General features: G+C 42.5%; 2 protein-coding genes and 1 long non-coding RNA gene across 4 annotated transcripts; 1 reads left to right on the top strand and 2 right to left on the bottom strand.

The window, feature by feature from the left end:
- Positions 1–842: 842 nt before the first annotated feature.
- LOC144722672 (coiled-coil domain-containing protein 169-like) lies at positions 843–9,629 on the bottom strand. 2 transcript variants are annotated; one of them, XM_078600971.1, is made up of 9 exons: positions 9,471–9,629; positions 7,630–7,712; positions 6,507–6,617; positions 5,473–5,513; positions 4,939–5,037; positions 4,033–4,086; positions 3,795–3,868; positions 3,027–3,116; positions 843–2,451 (listed from the first exon to the last, which is right to left on the bottom strand). In XM_078600971.1, the coding sequence occupies exons 1-9, from the start codon at positions 9,545–9,547 to the stop codon at positions 2,316–2,318; spliced, it is 765 nt and encodes a 254-aa protein (XP_078457097.1). In that variant the 5' UTR covers positions 9,548–9,629; the 3' UTR covers positions 843–2,315. The 2 variants fall into 2 exon arrangements, with proteins under 2 accessions (XP_078457097.1, XP_078457096.1); XM_078600970.1 differs by having other exon boundaries at positions 843–2,454; positions 9,471–9,625.
- Positions 9,630–9,659: 30 nt separating this feature from the next.
- Positions 9,660–13,221, top strand: LOC144722674 (uncharacterized). Its single transcript, XR_013586078.1, has 3 exons — positions 9,660–9,888; positions 11,570–11,667; positions 11,915–13,221. It is a non-coding gene; the product is annotated as an uncharacterized LOC144722674 (long non-coding RNA).
- A 279-nt stretch (positions 13,222–13,500) lies between these two features.
- On the bottom strand, positions 13,501–16,740 carry NDUFA11 (NADH:ubiquinone oxidoreductase subunit A11). The gene is made up of 4 exons (XM_078600972.1): positions 16,507–16,740; positions 14,688–14,780; positions 14,125–14,247; positions 13,501–13,955 (listed from the first exon to the last, which is right to left on the bottom strand). Exons 1-4 carry the CDS (start codon positions 16,583–16,585, stop codon positions 13,792–13,794), a joined length of 459 nt encoding a protein of 152 aa, XP_078457098.1. The 5' UTR covers positions 16,586–16,740; the 3' UTR covers positions 13,501–13,791.
- Between the last annotated feature and the right edge of the window lie 405 nt (positions 16,741–17,145).

Raw genomic sequence — 17,145 nt, 5'->3', positions numbered from 1 at the left:
ACACGTGCTCCCGTCTAAATAATCAGGAGACACCGTCCTGTGTTGCAGGTGATGTCTACGCAGGTGCGTCATATCAAGGTGATTTGGTTCGTGCTCTTATCTACAGAGGTGCCCCCATTTTGTACAAATTACGTTCGAGCAGTTTAACACGATGCTGTGCAGGTGCTTTGTTTACAGGGAAATATTTCAGTCGATTATTTGTGACACTTCACTTGGAATTGCTTTAGTGATATTTTTGTATACCTAATGATATTGCAAACCTCTATCTGTTTAATTTTTCTGTAGCTTAGATTTGTAACTTGTGCTATGATAAATCTGGAAGTAACCTACCAAACACGATTTGCGCTGCAGGGATTTTATATTTAGCTTTGGTATTTAACGTTCATTTCTCGTTTAATTATTTTCGAACCCTCGTGTGTTTTGTTCCGATTGCTTTTACTTATTCTTTGCTTTGTTCTGGCTTTTGTCTTTTTGGTGACCCAGGTCTCCCTTGCAAATGAGACTCAACCTGGTCTCTTTGAGTTCTCACCTGGTTAAATAAAATACTTCATACTTGAACTCAATTGTCCACGAGTGTAATTACACATAAACATACAGAAATACAAGCACAGGTATACACACATTCAGTCATTCACATATATACACACCATGCTAGCCATACACACCTCGTGCTTAATTCACCTGGCTCTCCACATGAAAGATATACGCAACACATTTTATTCAATACGATTTCTCCTGAATAATAAATTAAATACTTTGGGGGGTGCATGAACAGATTACAAGTGTTCACCACCTTCTGTAAGTCCCATTGCCTTATGACTATAAAATACAAAGTAAACAAGTTTGGGCACATCTGCCTTTTTATTGACAAGTGAGACGTTTTAACGACAGCAAGGTCCAGGTCATCGGTTTGAAATTTCACCGTTCGGGTAGACTTAAGTATACCGTATAGGCCATAGGGGGTAGAACAAACATGAAACAATACACAGCCCTCTACTGTGTCCGTGCAGCATCTTGAGATGCGGTCATTTAAATACAGTGCATTCAAATTGTATCGCAATGCAAAATCACAACACTTAAATACTTCAACGGCAAATAAAACTCACAATGGATTTAAACACTCGCAATTCAGTGATTTAACAAAATACCAAACGGTACACCACGTGCTCCAGATGCAGGGCACTCTGGAGTGAGGGGGGCCTTCACCTCACACCCCCGCCAGATTCCACCCCTCAGCTGGCACATTGAAGGTGCCAGGTGCAGCGCATTTGTATCTGCCAATTACAATAAAGCCAGCATAGTCGATTGCTATGAAGGGTAGCTTCGGTCCTGCAATCGATGCTCACCCTGGCTAGCCTTGCAATGAGAACCGACTGCAAAAATGAAGCCTTGCTTGACTGGTAACAGCATGGCCCCTGCAATATTGCCACGAATTGTAAATGTATGTAATTGGATACAACCTGTCACTCATGGAGATGCTCCACAGGCTAACACTGCTGGAAGACAAGCCACACAACTGACTTTCCATGGTATAGGGGTCCTTCTATAGTCCAGTGATTCCTGAACTTTCTGGACCCTCAAAATTTGCAGACCAGCATGCGCCAATAATGTTTGTAAACATGAAAATAACTCCAAAATGTTTCATGAAAAATCCATTAAAATTAATAACTTGCCTTGAATTGAGTAATTTAAATAATTGTTCAATGAAAGTAAATGAAATACATGGTGTTTTGTGAAAAAGATAAAAGTATCTGCAAAAGTTCTGCAGACCACTTCCTACAGCCTTGCGGATTGTGAGTGGTCCATGATCCAGAGGTTGGGAACCGCTCTTCTATACAATTCTAGTTTTGAAAGTGTTATTTAAAGAGGGACTTTAACTAATGCCCACCAATCTCATAAAATTGTACATATAACTTAAGTATGCAGGTTTGATAGCTCAAAATGTTGTCCTATTTTGCACTTTTAAACAAGTGTCCGTTATATTTTTCAAGCCACAACAAATTTATATTACTACATCAGTTTATAAAAACTTTAAAAAAACATAAATGCAAACTGTATTTATGTAATATATTTAACAAACGTGAATATAACCAGATAAACCTGTGCATTGGCACAATGAACATTTTCATTATTTGTCCTATACATGTTGCTATGCAGTACAAATCACCCAACGTTACAAAATGTTCTTAACTGAACTGACATCACACATGGGCAGGCGTGTGCACAGCACACAACGGGTCTGACATTCAGCGAATGATGTGAACATCGTGTTAGGACGGAACTTTTATAGCCACAAGCTGCCATGTCCAGATCCTCTACAGAATAACGGGGGCCTGGAATTTTCCCAGTTTCGGCAGCTGATTCCCGTGTGGGCGTCTCCTTGTGGGACCTTGTTGGGGCTCTGAAGTTGTCTGCTGCTGATGTTGCTGCTGCGTCGTCACGCCATGTGCTCTGCTGTGAATGACAAAACAATGGTTAATTTCTGTGCTGCAAGGCCATGGTGATGGATATGAATTTGTGCGTGTCATTTACGTTACATGAGAATGGAAATATTCACTGGAAATTAGGGAGAGTTTAATCCAGTCATGGACTTAGTTGATTATTATTTTGAGGTAAGGCATTTTTAAAACATAATTTCTCATGTAGAATGAGCCAAAGTTAATATCCATCTTTGTTCCTTGTGATGTTATAGATGCATAAATGATAGTAATCAATGCCACATGTCTAACATTTGCAACAATGCTTCATACCACTGGTATGTTTGAGTGAGGGTAGAAACCTCCAGTGGACAATACAGACGCTGCAACTACATCTGTCCAGCTGATGAGACAACAACTTTGTGAGTCAAATATAGCTGCAAGTCTCCGAATATTTACCAGCTCTTAGACACATGATCCAACACGAGGTTCAGTGCAGGTGCTGGGGACAAAGTGCTCTCTAGCCATGAGCTCTGCATTAGAAGCTGTCGTAGGGCAGGAACAAGCCAGCAGGCAGTGTGTCTGCAATAGAGCTGTGAGCGTCCTCACCGTGGAGGAGCCCCCGCTGGCAGCTGAGGGAGCCATGTCCCTCCAGAGTCGGTCGGTTCATGGCCACCTTCTTGAGAAGGCCGCCCTTTTCTACAGCAAAGAGGAAAAAAATATGGTCCCACTGTAAGTATTTCATTACTTTTGGAAAGAAAAACATATGCTTGCTAATAAGGTATGATAGCAAGTAAGCTATTTAACTATCTTTGGATATACATTTTTTATGTTAGCCCCTTGTATGCTTGGCTTTTCTCCAGGCTCTCTGTATTTCACACACAAACACTCAATAACTGGCTAATCATAGCTAGCAGTTGAGACTTTCCTGGGTAAAGCCCAGGATTTATTCATAACTTTTCAGAAGACTTCATGAAAATATAATATTGAGCCCTGTGTTCATCCACCGCTGGATGAAGTCCTCCACACACTGTGTAAGTTAGGGAAGTTATTTGACCATATTTCACGATCGTGGTCAGTGCACATTGTTGAAAGGAGTGCCCAGGACCAGTTAAGGTATCACTATTCACTGATGTTAGCCATGGACAGGAATAAGTTTGCCGGGTTCATTGCAAAATAAAATAAACACCACACCACCCCTTCCACCTGTGTAAACTTATCAAATGTCAATTAGATGACAATATATTACAAGCATCTTTTATTCGGTCAACAACAATAAGTAAGTAAGACTGCAGCTCATAAAGCGCTGATCTAAAGGAACTATTTCGGAATGTATTAATGGTATACGAGTGCCAACATCATATCTGCATTGCGTACCGTTTGGAACGTTCAAGGTCCTGTGGTCCTGTTGCTGGTTGCACCTTCTTTTGCCTTGTCGAAATGTCCATCGTCTTTCCCCGACAGACAACCATGACAGAGAAAGAACAAGACGCAGGCATGCGTTGGCAGCACCTCGCATTTACAATAAGTTCACAATCACCTCTGGCTATTGCTACAAATGTAGAAAGTGAATTAACTTAAACTGGTACTGTATTGAACGCATGCACGCACTTACCTCTCCCAACTGGTTGAGTACTTCTCTCTTTTCATTTATTACCTTGTGGTATGCCTAGGACATAATATAAGCAGATTGTAACCGACAACATTACATTTTACCCTACACCGTCATTCTGTTAAGAATCTTGTGACAACATAATACTGACGTAATTTTTACCAAGTGTTGTTTTGCCTCAAAATATTTGCAAAAGTGAAGCACTGTTATTAGCTGTCATCAATCGCGACATGAAATAAATATAAAATATTTATTTCCGTTTTTTATCATTAAAAATGTGTGAATTTAGATGGAAAATAAAATAACTGAGACCAGTGTATGGACTTAAATAGCACCCCTTAGTCCAATACTTAAATGAGCGTTCAGTCTCTTAAGGCGAAGAATTGCCCCCGAGCAGTGAGCTCATACCGAGCTTCATTCGCCTGTTTTCATTCACTTGCAGAGCATGCCACTTGTGTGTAGGTGTATTTGGTTTTCATGGAATTTGTGTTTTTTTCTTACCTACAATCAATATGGGGGCATCTTCAAAATCAATTCAACTCTTCGAGTAATTTTAATTACATGGTTAAACCATCATTGACGAGTTGTTTTTGGAAATAATTCGACCCTTGATATGCACTTTACTTTGAAATATAGATTGTAAACTAATTTCTTTAGAACTAATTTTTGTGTTTAGTTTTTTGTCCTTCCCCCGCACCTCCGATTGGCATGGTTGGCTACGTATGATGCGAAATAAGTTCAACATACATAATTGCTTGGAGAACCTTTTTCTGTTGTCAGGTGAAAAACCTAACGGACACGTAACAGTCCTGAACCACTGCAAAGAAATCGGCATGATATCGCATTCATCAGAGAGCAATATAAAATAATTTGTTCCTCTCGTGTCACCCCTTGTACGTGGTCTTTTACCTTTGCCTCCTGTGCAATGCGCCACTCATAATCCACTAGCGTCTCTTGCAGACTCTGCCGCTCCTCCTCCTTCTTCCAAAGCAGCTGCTTCAGGCTTTCCTGATTGTCAAGACAGCAAAGTGGTCACATCAGCACAGCATTAACCCTCTTAAAATGCACTCAACACAGCACTTGCGTCAGCAGTTTATACAAATGCAATCTACTGCTAGTTAAGATGAAAATATCTCAAAAACGCACATCAACTACTATTTACAGTCTACATAAAATATTATCTATGTCAACAAATGTATAACTAACATGGATGGAGAATCCAATAATGTACAATACTGCAACCTATAAAACCACGTGATAAAGATGTATCCATTTGCAAAGAACACGTATAGGAGACAAGGCCAACAATTTTAGAATACAGTACATCATTATTTACAGCTGCTACTTCATATCTGCTGTTGGGTGCAAAGATGAGGCAGTGTCGCTACAGTGCCCTCTATTTGACAGCAAGTCAAACTGAATAAGCAGAGAAGTCACACTTACCTTCGACTGCTGATTATATCCCTGCATGACATTCGACCTCTCTGCAACAACATACATTTTTCATTTTAAACCAGCAATGAGGCCATACCACAAGACTGTACAGTCCTTGCCGTTTATATACATTGTACATTAAGAAGAGTTTTGTTTAACAGCATCCAGTTAAAAGCACACTCGTGTACATTACCCGCTGGTTGCAGGGCGTACTCACATTTTTCTCATCCATCCCCAGACAATCCCACTGAACTTAGTCCACCAACTCTAAAATTATTTCCAACATCCCCTTACCTAACCCAAGACTGTAATCTAATTCAGAAACTCAAGACAATCCATGAACATGTTTTACTCATTGCTAAGGATGTCACACTGCACTTTGAGAGTCAGAGAAATCTGTTTTCACTCCAGCCAGCAGAGGGCTGTGTCAGTTTCAATTACTGTACTTGAATAGGCAAAAGTCAAGGTCATTATGTCTAATCCCATTAATGCCACAACACCTCTGGTCTTGCAGGATCCTGAACATCGTACAAGCACCAAAGGGAGATGGAACCTTGGGTAATCATCGCACTAACAGAGACCGATAAGCCTTCAGTAGTGTGCTTTACCACCACACCACAACATGATAACTGCTTTTTGTGTTTAGTTTATTGTCCTTCCACGGAACTTCCGATTAGCACGGTTGGCTACATACGTTGCGAAAGCAGTTTAACGTAATACAGTCCATACATACATGCCCAGACTAAAACTAATTTTATTTTACCAGGTAAGGCCCACTGAGCTATATAGCTTTTTCTTAGAAGCGATCTGGCTACAAATGATAGCTCAACATGGAAATGTATAGCAGGAAAATACTCTAAAATGCTTTTTTCTTAATGTGGAGGGAAAAACCAGAGGACCCGGAGAAAAATCTATGCGACTACGGGGCAAGTGACATGTAAACTTCAAATTTACAGGCGTCAGGGTTCGGATCGAACCCATCCATCTCCTGTACCGAGACACATGGGAGAAATGCGTATTGAGCCACGGTGGCCTGGCAGCACCTCTCAGGGTGTCGCGGCCCTCCTTCACTTTCGTCCTCATCTCCTCCAGCTGCAGCCGCAGACGCTCGTTGAGCTCTCGCTGCGTCTCGTACCGCGTCCGCCACTCGCACCCTGCCGGGAATTGTCTCACATCAGTGTCTGCCGTGGAAAGGCTTGCGGCTCAAGGCAGCTGTGCTCGGATATTTTGAGAGATGATGGAGGGTTAAATGTATCCCACCACTCCACTAAGTGATCTATTGTACATTCTTAATGCGTGGATCCATCGTACATAATAAAACATTTGTAACATAGGATATACATCTAACAGCATGTGGGCACACACTAAACAATTCTGTTTACAGTACATGTGGGTTCGAATCCAGATAGCAGCCCATAAGTAAGCAAGGTTCTCAAGTGTATCTAGTTAATGGTTACAGTAACTACACATGTAAATATATCGAAGTTTAATTTGCACACTGTCATTTGGTTAAATTCCAGCTCGATTGGCCTGTCATTCGACAAGCTCATGGATTGTGTAAAAGTGCGCCACCTCCTGTGGAAAGGATAAAATGTCTACTTAAAGGATTCTTCATAAGTACTCCAGTATATAATACGCGTTTTGACATATATTTTTTTCTCCCCAGAATGAACTGTTATGTATAATAGCACAATCTGAATCAATTGAGAAAACGGCCATTATATATTAACATTTAACGTTTGACTTTTACTTTATAACATGAAATGTATAGAATTATAGAGTATCCACCAGCAATTGACAACCTCAAATAAATATCAACTTTCAAGTTAATTTTGTTAAACCAGATGAGAACTCAAGAGACCAGGATATACGGTAGTCTCAGTTGCAAAAGTTACCTGCGGAATTAGTCTGCCAGTGGGGGGCGATGATTGCTACGTGGAATACCTGTTGATTAATTTGCAGTGTAATTTTTTTACTTGGCAAATTTAGACCCTGTATGTATGTTGAACTTCTTCTACATGGTACGTAGCCAACCGTACTAATCGGCACACGATGGGCTACTCTTGAAAATGATGTCAAGAATTCCTTAAGGTCTAACGAGTGCCTCACTGTTCATGGAGACAAACTATGCTAAACAAAGATTATGATTCTGAATTCAATATTCACCTTCCTCCTCCACCTGTCCCAGCCTCTTCTCCATCTCAATGGCCGTCTTTTGCAACTCCTTAATGGAAATCTCCAACATCATCCTGACCACGCACGCACACATACGGACAGACAAATGGAAAACAAGCATTTACTGCTTTTTGTGTTTAGTTTGTTGTCCTTCCCCTGCACCTCTGATTAACACGGTTGACTACGTATGTTACGAACGAAGTTCAACATATGTACAACAAATTCATCCGAGTGGGGTCATTGTTCAACAGCAACGCTTCTGGTGAGCGTGCATGGAGGTGATGCTTAGAGAAGGGATTGTACAAACATCCATAATACAGGTTTTATTGTGGGTTAGATCGCGTAAATGTGTCGTTAAACCCGCCACCATCCGACACATCCAATTAGTAAGGTTTGTCATGTAAACAGAACATGAAAATTCGTTACTAGTACAGCACACCGGTGTGTTGGAGAGCAAAGCCACAACATTTACAATCTGAGTACGACGTTTCACCAGTAATTACAACTAGCTTCGTCAGGCGACATTGTATAAACAATACGTTCCCAATGTCTTTCAGATAACCAATGTCTACTGACAAATGGACAGCGTTACACTTTTAAACTTAGTTGGAAGGTATTTTTAAATGGTCAGGTCGCTTCTAAAAAATAAGTTAATAGCTCAGTGGGCTTTACCTGGAAAGATACATTTTAAAAAAATTATTTGTATGTTTTGAAAAGTGATTTGTTTACCTTCCCGAAACTTTGCACTCCTATCGTGTTTTTTGTGTTGTTTGTTGTTATAACGTTCTGACCCGCCCCTACTGGACATCTGTGAAAAAGAGCTTTATAGCTCATCGGATTCCAACAGTATCAATAAATATTACGTCGAAGAATAGTTTTTCCTCTTTTTTCTGGCAACAAAACTGAAACCTTTTTACAAGGCATCATGTCTGAATTAACCACAATACTTGTGGTCAGAATTCAAACAAAAAACACACTCTGATAATGCGGACATGATGCCTTGTAAAATGCAGACATGATGCTTTGTAAAAAGGTTTCAGTTTTGTTGCCAGAAAAAAGGGGAAAACCTCTTCTTATATTTTGGTACTGGCAAAGAAGGTCCCATGATGTAGATGCTAACCCCGAGCTCTCATTACTCTGATAGTGGCATTGTCTTTGTGCTGTACGCCTTTTGGTGTCCTCTGGTCTAGCACCGTTTGAGACGAGGCTCAAAAGAAAGCTGTCTCTGGTGTGGACCAATCAGTTTCAAGGACAATGCATATATTACCAGTGTGTTTTTTGTTAGCATTCTGACCACGGGTATTGTGGTTAATGCAGACATGATGCCTTGTAAAAAGGTTTCAGTTTTACTAATAGGGTTTTTCCCCTTTTTTCTGGCAACAAAACTGACACCTTTTGCAAGGAATCATGTCTACATTAACCACAATACCTGCAGTCAAATGCAAACAAAAAACAACACTCTGGTAATTTATGCATTGTCTTTGAAACTGATTGGTCCACACCAGAGACAGCTTTCTTTGGAGCCTCGCCAGAAAAAAAGGGTAAAACCTATTCTTATATTTTGGAACTGGCAAAGGAGGTCCCATGAAATATGACGTCTGTTCGAACGTGAATCGATTCCTTTACATTCGTTTTCGATTCCAACCCCATAAGAAAACGTTGAACGGAATCGATACCAGGAATCGCTAACTTGCGACTTCGATTCGTGTAGCTGTTTACGATTAACATCGCGATACTGAAATTGCTTCTGGTCCAGAACAGAATCCGTCGCCCTTTATTCGACCCCACGACGCCTCGCAAGCCCTCGGGCTCGCCGCGGACTCACGACTCACTTCATCTGCCGCTGCTGCGCGATCTCGGCCCGGAGACTCGTCCGCTCCTCCTCGGGCCCCGATCCCAACGCCTCCATTCTCTCTCTCCCTCCTCGCTTCCGGCTTCCCGCGTCTCCATGGCGACCTATTTCACGCGGCCACGCCCCCTACCACTGCCGCGCATGCGCACTTAGCGACGGACGCCATTTTGTTACTCGTTCCCGCCAATTTTTTTCGTACACAAACCTCACCCCCACCCCGCCCGCTTCTTATCTCTCATCCAATACAGAAGTTTGTTCGCTTATTCTTGTTCTATCGCGCTAATTCGTTTCTTTACGCGGTTTTTGTTGAGTCGTTAGCATCGTTACGAAGCGCGCTATGGACGAAAGCTCGACACCCAAGTACAAAAAGGATTACCAGCGGATTCAGGAGCTCTTGGGTCAGCGCATTGTCAATGTATTTCAGTTCTGTTGTGTTTTTACTTAACTTTCGTGGCTGCAGGAATTCATATCCTTGGTTCTTTCGGTAAAGTCACGTAGATAGAAAATTAAAGCTAAAAACCACAACGTTTCGATCGCAACACAAGCGGTCTTTATCGGGCGGAGAGAAAAGAGGGGAAAGCCTCCAAATGCCACTGCTTCTAAGGGCTTTAAAAGTGCACAGCTTTGCTCAACTTTTAAAGTAATTCCTGCGGTCACCAAAGCTTCAAATCAAGTTTGGAAGCGCTTATAAGCAGTTGCATTTGGAGGCTTTCATCCTCTTTCTCTCCGCCTGATGAAGACCGCTTGTGTTGCGATCGAAACGTCGTGGTTTTAGCTTTTATTTGTTATTTAATTTTTATTTTCTATCTACGTGACTTTACCGAAAGAACCAAGAATATAGTTCAGTTCTGTGTTTATTATTATTAAAGTTACTACACTTTTGTGCTTGGCTTCCTCGAGCCCGACTTGTAAGCGGAACAATGCGAAGGGTGCAAATGCCAGACCGTAATTCATGCGGGTCGATAAATCCTAAGTACCAAGTGAAACAACAGCGATTGTCTGAATAAGTATTGTATATGTCCTGGTCTCGCCATGGTAATGCCGTATAACTTGTCTACGAGATTATGGCGTTGATTTGTGCCTGGATCGGTACTAACCGGTCTATTGGAAAAGTAAGGACATTTAAACTCAATTGACAAACCTCCAATTCAAGTTATATTCAACGTCAATTCAGTGGCGGAACTCGAGGCCTATTGGCACGACTGACCGTGTATTTGAAGGGTTTGTTATCGTGAACGAAACTTCAAGCTGGTGTCTGACCACGACACTAGGCTTAAGTTAATTTAGTTTAACCGGGTACGAACGCCGCATAGAATACCATAACAGTCTCATTTGCGAAAGTGGCCTGGGTCACCAATATACCATACCGTAGGTTCATATTAGGGCTGAGCGATTTGGGGGAAATATCCAATTGCGATTTTTCTGACAGATATTGCGATTTGATTTTCTATAAACAAAAATCTAAGTCAAGCTTGAGTTCAATGTTCACTGTGTAATAGATTTAAAACGTGATGGAGCATTACCACATGATACCATCAAAATATGAACTGCTCTATACTAATGCATGGATGAGAACTTAAAATATATTAATTGCTTCCAACATGTATTTATTAAAATGCTGTAATTGAAATAGAACAATCAAACATAACAATTGCGTTAAATAAAGTTATAATACAAAATAAAAAATTCCAATAAGAAATAGGACTTTTCAAATCGCTAAAAATCGCGATTTGCTAATCGCATTGTTTCAAATTTCGATTTGAAATCGATTAATCGTTCAGCCCGAGTTCATATACACGCGATGTGCAGGACTGTACAGTATATGTCGTTGCGTGTTTGTTGAACACCAAAAGCTTGTTAGTTGCACTAGATATGTTAAGGAATTCCTAGAATCGGCGACCCTTGTTATCCACGGGACAGAATATCGTGCAAACTCCTATTATTAGCTCCTGCACGCGAGCTGGCTTTCGTTGCTCCATCTGGGTCGTCATTCGCGAGGTTTGCAAAACGAGTTACAAAGAAGCAGGTTGTGTAAATGTCGCTCAAGGGGCTTTTGCCCCTTTGTGTTCCGTATCACAGTGACGCTTAAAGAAGAAGCAATGGAGATCCAGAAGCATCACCAGGCGATTTTGCAGTACCACTCTTCTCTGAAGGACCTCAATACTAGCTTCCTAGAGGTAAGAGTATGTAATGTCATGCGTGTATTAAATGGTGTTTACATGTGCATGGACACGCACATTAAGTTGAAATTGTGGCGTCAGACCACTAAAACAATTTTGAGTCGGTCTAACCGAATTCTGGGTGAAGGCCTTCCGTTGTCATTCCCCCTCGTGGTCTGTAGATGTACCGTATAGTATGCAGACAAAAGTAACTGTGCTTGATGTAGTGTTTGTAACGCGGTGCTGCATGTGTGTTCTTCTGCAGACACAGCAAAGGCTGGCGAGAGTGGCTGCCGTTCGCCCCAAAAGCACCAATCAATACAGCTTTCCGTAGCATGGCTGGCTGTCAGAAACCAGTCCATCCATGTTGCAGAGTTCAGCAATGATGCTTAAGCCGTCTTTCAAGGCTCTATCTCGGGTGCATGGAACAACAACATTTTTAAGTTAATATAGCCAAGGGGTGTATTAATACAACTTGAAAGGTCCCCTCTAATAGAATACCATTTCAAAAGATGACAGTAGTACCCAATTGCTTTTTGCTACCTCCATGCCAAGTGTGTTTTAATGCCTTCGTTGGGTTTGCCGACACAAATGTACACACTTCTCAGGATTTAAATAAGAAACGGAAAAAACTAAGTTCTTTTAAATATGTACATAGGTGGTGTATACTTCATAAAATAGGCTTCAAAACCTGGCCACTGTATGCTATATTGGCATCGCTGTAATGATGCACCTACTTGAGTAGCAGTGACATTACGAGTACAATGATGCACTTGACCGAATGTTCATTCTCACTAATAAAGCTTTATACACGTGTTACACAGCAAATGATTTACAGGACTATCTAAAAGCTACTTTTGAGGCTGTATCTTAATAGTAGTTTCCACACCATTTATACTGGTTATATAGCAGATATTTTATTTAGACTGGAGGAATCCGATAAGCTATGAAGCTCTTTTTTTTCAGACGTCCAGTATTGTACAAAAATAACATTCTGATAGGCTGGAGACCACGTGCCATTTCGACAATTAGCATATTCTAGATTTGAAGTTTTCGTGCCTGCAAGGATCCATACTCTTTGGTTATTTTGGCAAAGTCACGTAGGTGAAAAAAAAATTTAATCACGTTTCGGGCGCTTGTGTTGCGTCCAGAACGTCATTTAATTTATTTTTTCACCTACGTGACTTTACCGAAAGAACCAAAGAGTACAATTAGCATATGTATAAAATCCCGACCCCTAAACCCTATTTGATAATTACAGAACTGGCATTCTTTCATTTTATCAGCTGAATGCTAAATAAGCTAAAATTGTAAAGGACTACTAAGTGAGGTACCAAGGAAAGTCTGACTGGAAGCTTGGATTCAAATCGGTTGGAATAGTGCCACTCATCTTTTCCTTAATCTACAGGGACAACACTCCCTAAATGTCAGTGCGAGAAGGTGTTGTAGACTAATTCTGTATTTAGAAATGTATACAATTAATGAATGACAACTGTATTATCGTTCTGTATTTGTCAGCTGTTGTATAATGGTTATTGCACTTGCTTTAAAAAAATAAAAATGTAAATGTTACATTGGAATCAAGTTACTGTGAATATTAAGTGCTCGAATGTATTTTAATGGAGGTGGGTTTGTTTTGCATATACACAACCTATGGTAGGAAATATTTTCGGTATCCTTCAAAGTTCTTCGTTGCACCACAGTAGTTGGTCCAGGATGTGTAGTTCATTATAATATACATAATTAACCTTGTTTAAAATGTAAAGACTGACATAATTTAACATTTTTTAAACATCCCAAAACACTGTAGGTTTACCATTGCTGATTGGTCATTGATCAGTAAGCATTTCATTTGTTGTATTCACCTTTATTTAGGATTCAGTACAATATATGACAACCATCTTTTCGAGATGATTTCTTTACAAGGCAAAATTTACAATGTGGTTAAATGGCAACACACATGTCTTTGTCAACTTATCTTTCATTAGAAGTTGTGTAAGTGACTTTGAATGTGCTGCACATACAGGCAGATTGTAAATCTGCACGCTTCAATATCCAAGTGCCTATGTGTGTATTCACACCAGGTGTCTGTCGGTGTGTGCATGCATGTCTGCCCTTGAACTCTGAAACGATTCCATCCTCTTAATGCGATGCCTTGGGTGAAGGGGCAATCGCTTGCGCGTCTACTTCAGCCTGCGTTAGCGCTGGCGCAATGAAACGCCAGCCCTCCCGGTGGCCGACCTTTGCGAGCACGCCCAGAGAGCCCAATGTAACGCAGCCCATAGACGCCACGCTGAAACTGTGGGCTGCAACAACACAACAGAAAACTTTTTTGCACGAAATAGGTTCACATGAATATCGCAAAACATTTAATAAAATACACAGGGATGACTGCAAATACAAAGGGAAAATGGACAGCATTGCTTGGCAAACCCAGTGCCATGCTCTCAAGACTTGCACCATCCACAAACTCACCTCGGGTGCCCAAAGCCAGGCCAGCGCTGCAGCCTCCGACAAAGTGATTGAAAGCGTTGTCAGGCTCGTTCAGGACCTGAGCGCTGAGGCACGTGCCCACGCTGAAGATGGCACCAAGAGCAGCTGAGTATACAAACACGCACCACAGTACATACTAGGCATCTCATGCTTAACCTAATTAGGAGTCAGCATCTGACACGAGATCTGATTCTTGTATTGTCTCATGTTTTGTCTTATTTTCTCAATTAGCCTTATATCACAGCATAACATTCACATTTCACTTGCATAAATAAAACAAACAGTTCATGCACAATTTAGTGCAACGTATCAATAATGTAAGAATTTACTTTAAAGGGTATTTTGCTAACACCTTGTGTTTATGTTCATTCAAATACCCCACATGACCTGCTACATAACTCCACATGACAAACCAAGCTCGTGTGCTGAACACTCATAATAAAGACTGGTTGACTGTGGCATATAAGGTAAGGGAGTAACTGAGGGAAAACGTCTGTACGTTGTATATACAATCAGACGGTATCATGCATGGTGTGCGCACGAACCTATCCCGGCGGTTCCTGCCCCAAACCGCATCAGTGTACCCGCCGTGGTCGTGGACTCGAAAGCGGAGAGGTAATACGCTGTGCCAAGCGCACCTGGAAGACATTCACATTTCACACGTGACTGAATGGAACATTACAACAAAAGTTAGGCGATATCACAACTTCGTTCTATCCATTCAATTGTACAGTACACAAACTTGGGCACTTCAAAAAGAACAGTGGAAGTAGCTAAAATATATATACTACTAAATAATGGTATTGATCTGGAGCTTTTGAAGCAATACCGACATTAAAAGAAGTAAAAATAGGGATTTATTTTGGACAGAAGATTGTCTGAAACTGGGAATCCCACTCTCACAAGCGGATTGGCTTAGAGCCAGTGCCAGACGAAGTCAGAAGTTGGCCATGAGAGGGCTGCAAGCGCACATCGACCTGTTTGTGTCGCCAAGGCATAAAGTCAACATCAACTGTGAAATAAGCAGTAGGTCAAGACCGATGATCAAATGTGTTTTCTGTTAATGTCAATATTCATTCGCAATCGTCAGTCTCAGTGGAAGTGTGACCGAATTTTAAATGTTACTGTCCTTCCACCAAGTCCTAATCTGTGCTTATCTCTGCGGGAAGTCACGAACCAGTCATCAAAATTCCACACTCCGAAAGAGGTGACCAATTACTGTATAACCAATGCCGACTGCCCACTAAGTGGTGCGATATCATCATGTATTATTGTACAGACTCCATAAAGTTGACAATTGCCTCAAGACACTGAATTGACCCAGGGTGGGATAATTAAATCGACAACTCAAGTGGCAGTCCTGTTGCTTCAATGAGCCACATACCTGCAATAGAAACGTTAAGCTACGACTAAAATTAATACAACAGCAGTGTTTAAACAACAAAAGGCCGGTGGCACTGGCAATCGGAAGGGTAAAAGTTAAAAATTTGGTGGAAGCGGCTCATCATCTCTCTGTGTTCAGTGAAATGCCACGCCATCGTGTATGAAGTCATGAGTGGTTGTCCTGTGGAATGGACTGTCCTCGGCCATAGGAATGCGTCACTTGAGCGTTGCCCCGGCCCTTGGGCATAGAGACACTTTGATTTTCAGTTAATCCGAAAAAATACAGGAAACAATCTCAAGCTATTGCCCCAGCAAATGAAATAAAACAAATCACCATCTCTTATTAACAGTCTTGCAACTAAAACATTGCAAACTAATGTTTGAATTAATTGCTCTCTTCACAACGAAGTGGACAAAACAGTTGGCGTGCAGCTGGAGTCTGCACATGACAAAGTTGACATTGGGAAGCATTTTGACACTAACGACAACACGATTCCACGAAGAGCAGCGTACAGGGTTAAAGGGATAGTTGAAGATGTGACCCATTGCAGAGAAACCTTTAAAACGCACACACACATCGAACAGCTCATTTACATGTCCTGGGTTGTCTGTTATAAGGCTTGACATTTCGTGAATAATCAATGCCCGGCGCGCTCTCGCGTCAGCGCGACATCACTGCCATACTTTACTAACTACTGGGTCCCTGTGCGAGCACATGAGCATGTGAGACCATGGGCATCTATGCCAGTCTATTGTTTTCTGCGAGTCTACGGGTCTTCTAAGTTCCGCGTACGGACAGCTGCCCACTGGGGATTCCCCCTGATTGACTGCCCTGTCAGGACAATGGAATGGTTTGATGCAAGGAGTTGTGAGAAATGCCGGGAATGAGAAGGGGGCCCTCCCCTCCATCATAACAACGCGGTCACTGGGACGGACCCCAAGGGCGCCCTGCGGCCTCCTTCAGCCGCGCCGACCACTCACCCACGATGGCGCCCATTTTCGTCGCCTCCACGGTCTTCTGCAGAGGGTCGGCGTTGTCCGCCTTGTCCCAGAACCCCATCGTGGATCGGTCTCCAGCCGCCGATGCGCCGAGGGGAGAAGCGGAGGGATGAGGGTCGAGACGCCTTCGCTTGCGAGCGGCGGAACCGCGGCGGAGCTCGGTCCGGGCAGTCTCCTCGAACTGAGGTCAAGGCGGGTCACAGCAAGCCGCGCCGTGATTGGTCAAAACCGGAGCCCGGTTTACCGCTCACACCCATTGGTCGAGCGCGTGCGGCACTTTGTGGGGGCGTGGGTGGTGTTTTTACCCCTCCCCCCCTCTCATTCCCTCCATCCTCCCTCCCTCCTCCCACCTCCTCCCACCCTTCCTCCCACCTCCTCCCACCCCTCCTCCCCCCTCCTACATCCTGCCCCCTCCCACCTCCTCCCACCCCTCCCCCCCCTCCCACCTCCTCCCACCCCTCCTCCCCTCTCATCCTCCCCTCTCCTACTCCCCCCTCCTCCCCTCCACCACCCCCTTACTCTCCCCCCTTTTCTTACCCCCTCCTCTCCTCTCCTCCACCTCCTCCTCTCTCCCCCTCCTCCCCCCTCATTTTCCCCCTCCTCATACCTCCTCCTCCCCCC

Source organism: Lampetra planeri, chromosome 15 (assembly GCF_965212315.1).
Source record: "Lampetra planeri chromosome 15, kcLamPlan1.2.h2, whole genome shotgun sequence".
Classification (NCBI taxonomy): Eukaryota; Metazoa; Chordata; class Hyperoartia; order Petromyzontiformes; family Petromyzontidae; genus Lampetra; species Lampetra planeri.
The sequence above is the reverse complement of the archived record's forward strand: the minus strand, read 5'-3'. Positions and strand labels throughout refer to the sequence as shown.

Bases quoted from the DNA above. Each gene is read 5' to 3' on its own strand.
- NDUFA11 (XM_078600972.1), bottom strand. From the start codon at position 16,585: ATGGGGTTCTGGGACAAGGCGGACAACGCCGACCCTCTGCAGAAGACC. The intron at 14,781-16,506 runs GTGAGTGGTCGG...AATGTCTTCCAG, and splicing joins GAAAATGGGCGCCATCGTGG to GTGCGCTTGGCACAGCGTAT. The intron at 14,248-14,687 runs GTTCGTGCGCAC...TTGTATACTCAG, and splicing joins GGCAGGAACCGCCGGGATAG to CTGCTCTTGGTGCCATCTTC.
- LOC144722672 (XM_078600970.1), bottom strand. From the start codon at position 9,547: ATGGAGGCGTTGGGATCGGGGCCCGAGGAGGAGCGGACGAGTCTCCGG. The intron at 5,038-5,472 runs GTAAGTGTGACT...CTTGACAATCAG, and splicing joins GATATAATCAGCAGTCGAAG to GAAAGCCTGAAGCAGCTGCT. The intron at 2,455-3,026 runs GTGAGGACGCTC...TGTCATTCACAG, and splicing joins CCAGCGGGGGCTCCTCCACG to CAGAGCACATGGCGTGACGA.